This window comes from Passer domesticus, chromosome 1 (assembly GCF_036417665.1).
Source record: "Passer domesticus isolate bPasDom1 chromosome 1, bPasDom1.hap1, whole genome shotgun sequence".
Taxonomy (NCBI): Eukaryota; Metazoa; Chordata; class Aves; order Passeriformes; family Passeridae; genus Passer; species Passer domesticus.
In genome coordinates this window covers 9,854,741-9,865,745 of record NC_087474.1, presented here as the reverse complement: position 1 = coordinate 9,865,745, position 11,005 = coordinate 9,854,741, and the positions used below count along the sequence as shown (strand labels likewise).

Genomic DNA, 11,005 nt, shown 5'->3' with positions numbered 1-11,005 from the left:
AGTTTGTAAAGTGGGGTGAAAAGTCATGGAAACTTCTGCATAATCTGCATAACAAGATGCAATTACAGGGTTTTTTTCCATACAGAATGGGGGAAGACAATACAAATGCAGTCCTGAACACCCTTTCCGTCTAGATACTTTACTGGCAGTGTGATCATTAGTGCTACAGAAAACTACTGTAATAAACAGACTTGGCCTTCTCTTCCAAACTGTACTTATGAACGCCTCAGAAACAAACTTTTTTAGTAGAAAAGAGTAGAAAGTGAATAGGTAGATCCTTTGACTACAAAACATTGAAATATTGACAACAGTAACCTTAATGCAACACAGAAAACCAGCAAATTGCAAAAAAAAATTGTTGAATGTTTTAATGCATTTTGAATTGTAATGAAGAAAAACATTTTACATCTAAAAACAAATTAGCAGAATAATAAAAAGTGGTTCCACATAACTTATAAATTCTTTTCCCCAAAAGGTAGTTTTCACAGATTTAGGCAACAAATAAGATGTTTCATTCCAGATCTTTCTGATTGTAAAGTATACACAAACTTCGTGAAAATTGATGTGCATTGCTTGAAAGACACAGAAGCTTGGTTTTGCCCAGTGATGAGTTTTCTGTGAAATTCTGCACAATACTGAAACTGTAACTGCAACTCTGCTCCATTTAATGAAATGCTGGACATTGTTCAGTGCTGGAAAAACACTCTTTAGAACATTTAGAGCTATGAAATGTTTTCCACATATTTAGTCAATGTAGTATATTCACTACCCCTGCTCATATGTTTAGCTTCAAGGGGAATGGCAGTTTGGCTTACCCTTCACTACAGTACAGAAAACTAAACTAAGTGATAGTTCAGTGTTCAGCTGATTTAAGTATTAGCCTGCTCATAAGAACGTGGCTCTAGCACCTTGTTTGGTTGATTCTTTTCAAAATGAAACCACGTAATCACCCATTCTGGTGCCAGAGGATGGTCCCTCTGGTGATATAAAAAGTTTGCAGCAATGATGATTAAACTGCATAGAGTCCAGTGGTTCTGTACTACATATGTATGAGAGAAGCTTAGACACTTTAGTTTAGCAGGACCAAAACCAGTGACCCTCTCCTCTGCCTCAGGTAATAAAGGAGAGCCATTGTCCAGATCCTACATGCAGGCCATGCTGGATAAACTGCTTGTACTGGCCAGACACTTTTCTCTTTTTTTTTAAAGACAGCATAAACCTTTGTAAAGTTCTCTCTGTTACCAACTAAAAGAAAGAGAGTCTTGTTTTCTTAAGGAATAAAACCTGTAACCCAACATCAAATGGCTTTAACCCAGAGCAAAAAACCCAGGAGAAAAAAAAAAGTGAAAATAAACATTGTCACCATCATTTAACTCTTACCACCAGAAGACTTAAAACTCTGCAGCTGCTTTCTGCAACCTCACTAGTTATAGTATTTAAGAATACTTCAGCACAGTTGTCCATCTTGTATCTCAAGAAAAAATCCCAAACCCCACAACAGAAAAAAAACAAGGGATCAAACCATTCTGATGACATGTACTACAAAGACACTACATATATTCTCCATTAAATATTTTGCATTTCCTCAATGTTACAGTCCAAAACAATGTTTAGGACCCCCATTTTCCTTCCATTCCTCACTGATGCACTCATTATCCCATGCCATCCCACTGTACTCCCATGCCACACAAATGTTAGTTAACAGGAGAACCAGCTAACACACATCTTAATGTCATTACAAACAGTGATGCAGAGGACATGAGCACAGACGTAGTTGCACAGAATCATGATGATGAGATAAAAAGCTCCTAATACATCTGCCAACCCACCATGAACCCCAAGATTCCACTGTCAGAGTGCACCTTTCCTTACCCCCACCCTTCATCTCATACTGTGATATGTCAGACAGTCAGGGGCAGCAGCACCTCCCTTCAGCCAAAAACCAAGAGTCTGTCTGAAGCAGCCCTTCCATTCTTTCCAAGACACCAGCTGCCACCTGCATCTACTGACAGCAGCAGCTGCAGAGTAGCACCCCACTGCCAGTGCAAAAACAGCTAAACACAGTGAGGAGCAAACCCAGAGTAAGATCATCTGGGAGAAAGAAGGGCGAGCTATGCTAATTGCTCCCTTCTGGAACAAGCCAGAGGCTGCAGTGCCCCTGCCATGGCTGGGTGACATATGATGCTGACTTAGTGTATTGCACCACGAGCTTCATGTGTTAACTACCTTAAGGATCACATGTAGTATGATTGTCTTTCTTCTCCTGTCAGAGATAGTACTTCAGCCAGAGACCAAAGGTGCTTTTTTCTAGGCTACAGAGAGATTCCATGCATCTTGACCAACATTCATTTTTGAGGTAGAACTCATTTACTTTGTATTGCTGGCTCAAAATAAAAATATGGGAAGTGAACACAATTAAAAGTATGCTCACTGTAGGTACATAAACAAAATCATCAACCCCCAAATAAACTATTTCCTTTCTGGGCAGATCACCAAAAGGAATTAATCCTTCTTACAAAGGTTAGCTCACATTCACTGGTAAAGTCAAACTTTCATAAATGGTTTATAACAATAGCTATAAACTAAAGTGCTTCAGAATTTGCTTGACTAGATTTCAGTGATTAGAATTATAATAGTCTGGATTTTTGCTAATATGAAATGTGATAAGGTTTCAGAATCACTTTATATAAGAAGGGCAGAATGAATCTTTCTCTTTTTTCAAAATAAAAAGTACAAAAAAGATTACAAATAAACCTGGCAGTCTATACTCACTACAAGTTGCTTGCATTTTCCTTCTCAAATCTACTATTTCTCTAGTAACCAGAGTAAAAATGGAGTTGAAGTTGCACTATATGGCAGCACTAAAAAAAGTATTCAAATCAGATGCAAACAGGAAAATGTTTACAATCATACAACTAGTGAAATTCACACTTCATTTCAAAGTTTTAGCCCTGCAGATTCCTTTTAACACAAGGCAGATATGTAGAGTCATGGAAAAACATAACAGACTGTATACACACTCTACAGTAATTACATAAGTTTCACATTTATGTCACAGATGTAATGCCCTACTGTGTAACTATTAAATGCTAAATAACTTATGAACATTTATGTGCTCTACGCAACAGTGAACATATTGACCAGTGGATGCCAAAATATAAAATTTCATACACAAGACAAACTAATTTTTAAAAAATCACATTTTTCTGTACAACCCATGCAAACTGTGCACAACGTGGTAACAAGAACAACACTTGCTCAAGTCTCCCCTCACGGAAGAGCTTTTACAGCGACAGCAGACCAGTGCTCAGAAAAGTCTGCCCAGGTGTAGAAGTCCACGGCGACACAAACTCTGCAGAAACTCTCAGCAACACTTCACTTCTCCTGTAGCAAAGCAGGGATGTTGATGTTCCAGCCGATGGCCTGACGGTCAAACCCACACGTGAAGAGGTTGCAGATGGCATGGTCCTCACACCAGGCACAGCAGCAAACCATCCTCCTGTGCCCCTGCCGCCGCGCGGGAGACAGCAATGTTACTGACACGGACTGGAACTGCTGGGCAACAGCTCACTGCAACTCACACTGCAACCCTGCCAATCCTCAGCCTGCTCCTTGCAAACAGCCCTTGGGAATCCTAAAGGTCATTGTTACCTGCATCTGCCAGCTAAATCTTCATAATGATGTGACTGCTCAGCACCAGCACTGCATCCATAAGTCAGATGCATAGAAAAAGATGCATCAAAATTTTTTGAGTTTTCCAAGGTCTGTTTGCTATCTAGTTACATTTTCTTTATAAAAGCAAATCAAACTTTGATTTTAGCATTTTTATTTATAAAAGTGGTCTTAAAATAAGGAACTACTTGCTGGCGACTACTTTGTACTACTTTGTAACAAGCCTGCAAAACTAAGTGTCCATATAGTCCATAATTCAGGAGTGATAATACTGCAGCAGGAAGAATGTCATACTGATGAAAATAATTCAATAGCAACAAAAATGTCCAAAATAAGGTTCTGACCAACATTCAGGTTAAAAAAGAAATAAATAAAGTCATGATTTCAGTAGTGTCAACTTGAATGGAACTACGAAGGAAAAAAGGAAGACATGCACATGTACCTAAAGAACCCCCTCAAGACTAAAATAAATTTAAAAACTCACCTAAATTAGAAAAAAAATTTAAAAGAGATTAAGTTAGTTCTTAGAACTCCTTCCTAAATTCTGTCAGGAACTGCTGAATCAACCCCTAAAAAGGCCTATTTATGTGACATAATCCAATTAATTTCACTTAGTCTGATTTGCTCCATTAGTGATGCTTGCCATGCCAAATAGTGCCATAAATGCACAAAACCTGATTGCTGCAGCAAGGATGGTTTATTACATGCTAGGATGTATCTAGAATATATGTGAATAAGCATAGAAGAAAAAAAATTAAGTTTATCACCAAGTCATACAAGGCGAACTCAAAAACTGACCCTCACTTTTTCCCTCTATGTTTCTATGTCATAGAATCACAGAATGGTTTGGGTTGGAAGGGACCTTGAAGATCATCTGATTCCAACCTTCCTGCCACGGGCAGTGACACTTTCCAGTACACCTGGTCACTCAGAGCCCCATCCAGCTTGGAACATATAAACCAGCAAGACATAAACCTCACAGTGAGCCATTTTTCTGACACAATTCACATGGAGACATTAAAACACATCAGAACTGCTCTTACACACTTTTTCCATTTCATAGAGAAGGCAGATGTGTTTCACTTTAGTAAGGGGAAATATCATGATGAAATTCACTTGAAACACCATTTCCAGCTCCAACACAAACGTTTACAACATTTTAAAATGTGTGAAACCATTGGCGCGTCGGTTATTTTTAATAACTAACGGCGCATTTATTCAGACCAGCGCCGTTCAGCATTTGCTCAGCTCTAAGCCAGGCAGACCAAATGCCATTTAACCTTGCCTGAGGAAGGACAGACACTCTGAGGGTGCAGGTACCTGTCTGTTGCTGCGAGGGAGCCGCGCCAGCCGCACCCCTGACATGTCGAAGAGCCGAACCTGCCGGTTGTCGTGGGGAAGGGCGATGATCCTCTGGCCAATGCACACGTTAATCCTGCAGGGAAGGGACAAAAGGAGGTGGGGAGCAAACAACGAGCCTGGCAAATAGAAACTGACAGCACAAATTTAAGCTCACGGGAAGGGATGCAGCGGAATTTTTCCTGGTTAGAATTCACAAATGGAAAGAGGAAAAAAATATTGAACCATTAAGGTATTTTCTATTGTACTAGATCCTCAAATAGCCTTAACATCTGCATTTTCTTATAGAAAATTTCTTTAAAGCAATGTACTTACTAAAAATTAATGTTGATCATACCTGCACTTTATAAAACCATTTCAGACCTTTTTCAAATTCTTATAAATCTCAGGTTTCATTTCAGGGACAAAAAATAAATGTGTATTCAGTGACTTAATAGAACAGACTATTTCAGTTGAAAGGTACCTGCAACAACCATCCACTCCAACAACCTGACCAATGCAGGCCTGACCAAAGCTTAAAGCATGTTATTAAGGGTCTTGTCCTAATACTTAAACTCTGGAAGGCTTGGTGCATCAACCACCTCTCTCGGAAACCTGTTCCAGGATTTGACCACCCTTTCAGGAAAGAAATGTCCAGTCTAAACTTCTGTGGCACAGTTTTAAGCCATTCCCACATATGAAAGAAATTAAGAATTAATTAAGAAAGCATGAATTAAGCAAAGCAGTAACTCAGAGATCTGCTCACCTGTTGACTGCAGAATCTGTGCGGATCGTTGCAATAGGACTCCTCATGTTTTTCAAATCCCAGACTTTTACTGTACGGTCATCACTACCAGAAACAACGTTGTCTCCCACAGTGAAAACTGCAGATGTCACAGTGCTAAACAACCAGGAGTAAAGACAAAGACGTCAAACTCTAAACTTCTTTATTAAACTAGCATCTGATTTAAAGTTTTATTTCCTGCTCCTGTGCTTCCTTTAGCACATGTAGCTTGCCTTTTTTTTTTTAAGCAGAGTAATCTGTAATTTTTAAATTCCAAGCAGTTATTTTTGAATTTAAAAATATTCTTACAAGAAGCTATGACACTTAAGGTGAACAGGGCTTGAGTGGCCCAAGTGCTAAGAGAAGCAGTCCAACAGTAGAGACTCTCTGGAGGCATCTTTCATAGGCCACTGATTCTGACAGGAGCTAAACAGCCCAGCCTTGAAACCTGAATTCACTTTTGAAGTTCTACACTAATGTCCACCAGGTTTATCCCACAACCCCAACTGAATTAGTAGCACAGAGTACAAATCTTAAGTGATTTGAGATCAGTAACCAAGCTTTTCTTTCCATCCAAAGATTTCTGTAGAGCTATCCCAGACATTTTCATTCACTGCACAGATACTGAGGAGGTCCCAAACACCTGAGATGTAGCTAAAGCTGTTACATGCTGTAATCCACACATAAGAGTCTCCACTGTAGCTCCACTACCAATAACTACAGCAATTAACAATCTCTAATTGTGATTTCTAGTCCTGTTTTACAAGCAGCTAAAGTCTGAGAGTCAGATAAAAAAATGGCAAGAGGCAGTAAGAAGCACAGGCATATACAGTTCTTCAAATTTTACCTAGCATGCCTAGAAATGCACAAGGGCAGTCAGAGAAAGACTCATGGGAATATTTCTAGCAATTGAAAGTCCAAAATATTACTTCCAGAAGCTATTTTATAAAGAATTTTATTTTCGAATGTTATTATCTTTGTATTTTACAACTTCAGATAACAATATGTCATCAATATATTGGGCTCAAAGAAACAATTTTCATGATGATTCTACAATTATTTTTAAATACTTTACCTTTATTTCATATTAACCAATTAAAAGGTTTTGTACTACAATTCTCATTGTAATTGGGTCAATTCCCAACTCAAAGCCAGTTATTTTCTGCCCACATAATGTACTAACAAAGCATTTTTAGGGAAGACTTCTCAATTCTGTTTCTACAGATTTGATTTAACGACCTATCTTGTAACTTGGGTCATGCACATCAATTTCTTAGAACTTAGTAATTTTAATTTAAGTTGTCAGTTGTTACTGTCACTTTAGTTGTTCTGCAGAAATTTGAATTCATGTCCTATCCAAGCTGCTGATTAAGATTAGCACAAGCCAGGTCACAATGGACCAGTTTATGCAAGCATCTTAATTTAAATTGACACCAAATTAAGTTTTAATTAGGATGAAGGCCCACTTTTTTCATGATACCAAGTTTCCTAACACATTATTAGAGTGCAGCTAAGTCACCAGGGAGATGATTACAGAAAGAACCAAGAGGTCTTCGAATAATCTTCTGGACTTTATGAACAAAAAGCCAAAAAGTTAAAACATACATGAAGGCCACAAGTGCTGAGCCTCTTTCATCAGGCACCTTCTTATTTGGGAAGAAAGCTCACCCATGCAGTCAAGCTGCTGCACAGTACAGCTGCCATGTTCTTACACCAAACTTGTCTCCTACCAGCCCAAACTCCTTTGAATTTACCAACATCTGCACTTCTCACTAGCTCTCCACACAAAGAAGATCAGAAAAAAAATTCAGGCTTTTACTAATCTCTATACTGCTGCAATATATTTGAAGCAAAGTTTACAAGTTTAAAATTCTGTATTCAATCTCCATAATTTACACACACATTGGAAGACTTCCTAGTCAACAACATAAAGAATTCAAGTCACAGAAAATCTCCAGGTGAATGAATATACTGTTCTTTAGTATTCTGCTGCCAACAAACAAATCTGATCTGTTTTCCCATCATACATTTTATTCCAATTACAGCTGGAATACATTGTGAAACTGTCTTAAAATAACCCTCCACTTTTGGGTGCTTTTTTCCAAAACTTTAAAGAGCTTTCCAGCTTCTTTGATCTCATATTGGTTTTGCTTTATCATTTATCACTTTCAAACATGGTTAAGTTTCTTTGACCACATAAGGTTCTCTAATCCTTAGATTTATCATTTTTTAAATTAAAACATTCAAAACTATTGCCAGGAAAACAGAATGCCAACCCCAGGTTAGCTCAATCCCTCCTGCTCCTCCAAAGACTCTCAAAAGATAACAAAATCCTTTCCAGCTTAACTTACTCTCAGCTTAACTGTTCAGATATTACTGGGTACACCAAGCAAAAGTTTATAAAATAAAAATGCATTTAAATTCTTCTGTAGTTCTCTGGAAATAGAGCAAGAGATAGAAAGGCAAAGGGAAAGCTGCTGGTGTGTTTTCAGGGACAGCTTTAAAGGTGCTTAGTGGTCTTAGCCGTCCATTCACCCTCAGCTCAGCCCTGCAAGGCCCTGCAGGATGGGATGCACTATCTGCAAGCACACGGGACTATGAAAACAATCTTTTACATAAGGAGCTTTGAATTTAGTGGCTAAATATAAAAACACTTCTTACTGAACCCAGTGTTTATGACCAAGAATTTTGGTCCCAGTTCCAGAGCAAATAGTATATGGATGTCTGAGTATCATTCCCTGTGCTTTTACAAAAATGAAGCATGACTCTTCTAAGGGAAACACTCAGTTCAGTTCTCATAGACATCTCATTTTCAAAATAGAATTGCAAGGCTTGAAGTTTTAAGTAACTTAACAAATCTAGAAAGGCCAAACCGGAATCATTCTCACAAACCTGACAACTCTGGGGAGGGTTATCAGCAATTTATTCATCTGAGTAAAGACAAAGTGGTTTTTTGGGTTTGTTGTTTGTTTTTGGGTTTTTTTTAAAGTGGAACCTAATGAGTTGATATTTTAAAAAATCACACGCATCTAAATTCAAAAACATGCTCAACACTACAGACCTAAAACATGAGCAAGTGCTGCACTCATAAATCTCATGCAGTACAAATTACATTTTTTCTCCTCTGATACTCCAACAGGGGCATCTCAATATGATAATAGGACAGAAGCATCTCAGCAATCTTTTCATTGGTTTTGTCATTATTTGGGTTTTTTAATTAAAACAAAATAGAAGAAGAAAGACCACTTCCTACTTATAAATTAAACCAGCCCAACTAAAAGGGAATGGTGACAAGGAAGAAAGGGACACAAAGTCTGTTGGAAGAAAGAGGTTAACAGAATCAGCCAATAAATAAATAACCTTTCAAAAGTATTACCTCCATAACCCCATCCATATCACAAAAATTAAAAGCCTTTTCCCTCTATTTTCATGTGGCTAGAATTAATTTTTGTTTGTGTTAGTCTTCAGTTTGTCCTAACCCAGATAAAACTCTGGTTAACATCCCCTTGGCTAAATTAATAAAAAGTGTCAACAAAAGATCATCAGCCCCCATGTTAATTGAATGCTACAAGACATTAGAGTTTTAATAACTCAAAAAGATGACAGGTATTGTAGGACATTAAAGAAAAAAAAAGAAAGAAACAAGCAAAGAGGAAGCAGTCTTATGACACTTCAAACTGTGGGTCCCACAGGGAGTTTGGTGTGCTACAACTATTCTCCAAAAAAGCTTCAGCCTCCGCCAAACCCCAGCAAAACTCATTTATCTTGTCATAGGGAGCAGCCGAGCGTGTACTTCCAGCTGACAGCGTGGCACTTCCTCAGCACACACCACTGCCTGGCCTGCACCATCCTGCTCCCTCCGTGGGTCTCAATCACCAGAAATGCTGTGCTGCTCGCACTCCTCATTAGGCTGAACAGCTGTCTCCCCAGTCACACTGAGACACAAAACTGCTTTGCATAACAATCTGCTGAAATTTCACACATAGGGGAAGGGGGGAAAGAAAAAAAATGTGGAAAATGTTGGACCATGAAATGCTGATGCAGATCTCTCACTGGCAATCCACCAAAAAAGAAGTTAACACTGCTCTTTCCATTTTGATTTGCAACCTAAATTGGGATTTACTATCAAACTGGGAGACAACACATTTTCATGGCCTTGAACAGGCACCTACATGCATAAATCTGTGTGTGGGATGAAAATGGACTAAACCACAGCTTTCAAATGAATTTATTCAAGGTAACTTGAATACATACAATTACCTACAGCTGTAGGCAAGCAGCAAAATCTGAGGCCTCAAATATGCTCCTGATTTTAAGTAGTAAAACTGAGAAACAAAACCTAAAGGAAGCTCAATTTGGTAACACATTTTCTGCACAAGTTTCCTTTGTTTTAGGGGAACAAAGCATATCCCATATTCCCTGCAGCCTGATGGGAAGCCAGGAAGTGTGTTTAAAACTTCCAGATGTGGACAACCCCACTGCCCATCTCAACAGTAGATGGCACTGGCCACAGGAGGTCCAGGTAAGGAACCCACCAGAACCTCCACATCTGAGTGCATTCAGGTTTCAGAAATGCTAAAAGCACTCAATTCCAGCAGGAGCCACACACATCGTTCCACATCATTCTCAAAGTCTGTCTGTGGATTGATCTCCAAATATCAGCAGAGCTTTTTTCTGCAACTTAAGAAACGGTAAGAACAAACCATGAAGGAATTACAGAAGCACAGAATCATTTAGGTTGGAAAAGACCTCTGAGGTCATCGAGTCCACCCTATGATCAAACACCACGTGTCAACCAGACCATGGCATTGAGTGCCATATCAAGTCTTTCAATAAACACCTCCAGGGACAGTGACTCCACCACCTCCCTGGACAGCCCATTCCAATGTCTAATCACCCTTTCTGTGAAGAAATTCCTCCTAATGTCCCACCTAAACCTCCCCTAGCAGCTTGAGACCATTTCCTCTTGTCCTGTCACTGGCTGCCTGGGAGAAGAGACTGACCTGGCTACAACCTCCTTTCAGGGAGCTGCAGAGAGTGGCACTTTGATAACTCTATGCTAGTATCAGGTTGGCAGAATGTTAGAAAAGAAAACTGGGAATTCAAGCTGTGCAAGAGAGCAAGAAGTGATAACTTGGATGGGCTGAAGGCATGTAAAACGTGCAGGCCCTGGTCTGTCCTGAAACAGATCTATGAAGAAGCACTCAGCAA

General features: G+C 39.0%; 1 protein-coding gene across 3 annotated transcripts in view; it reads right to left on the bottom strand.

Annotated features, from left to right (window-relative positions):
- Positions 1-351: 351 nt before the first annotated feature.
- WDR37 (WD repeat domain 37) overlaps positions 352-11,005 on the bottom strand; it is a 43,974-nt gene continuing 33,320 nt past the window's right edge. For all 3 annotated transcript variants that reach the window (XM_064390775.1, XM_064390864.1, XM_064390945.1), the window contains 3 exons: positions 5,777-5,911; positions 4,993-5,107; positions 352-3,507 (listed from right to left, as the gene is read on the bottom strand). In XM_064390775.1, coding sequence (XP_064246845.1) covers positions 3,376-3,507; positions 4,993-5,107; positions 5,777-5,911 — 382 coding nt within the window. In that variant the 3' untranslated portion in view covers positions 352-3,375. The remainder of the gene's footprint in view (positions 3,508-4,992; positions 5,108-5,776; positions 5,912-11,005) is intronic.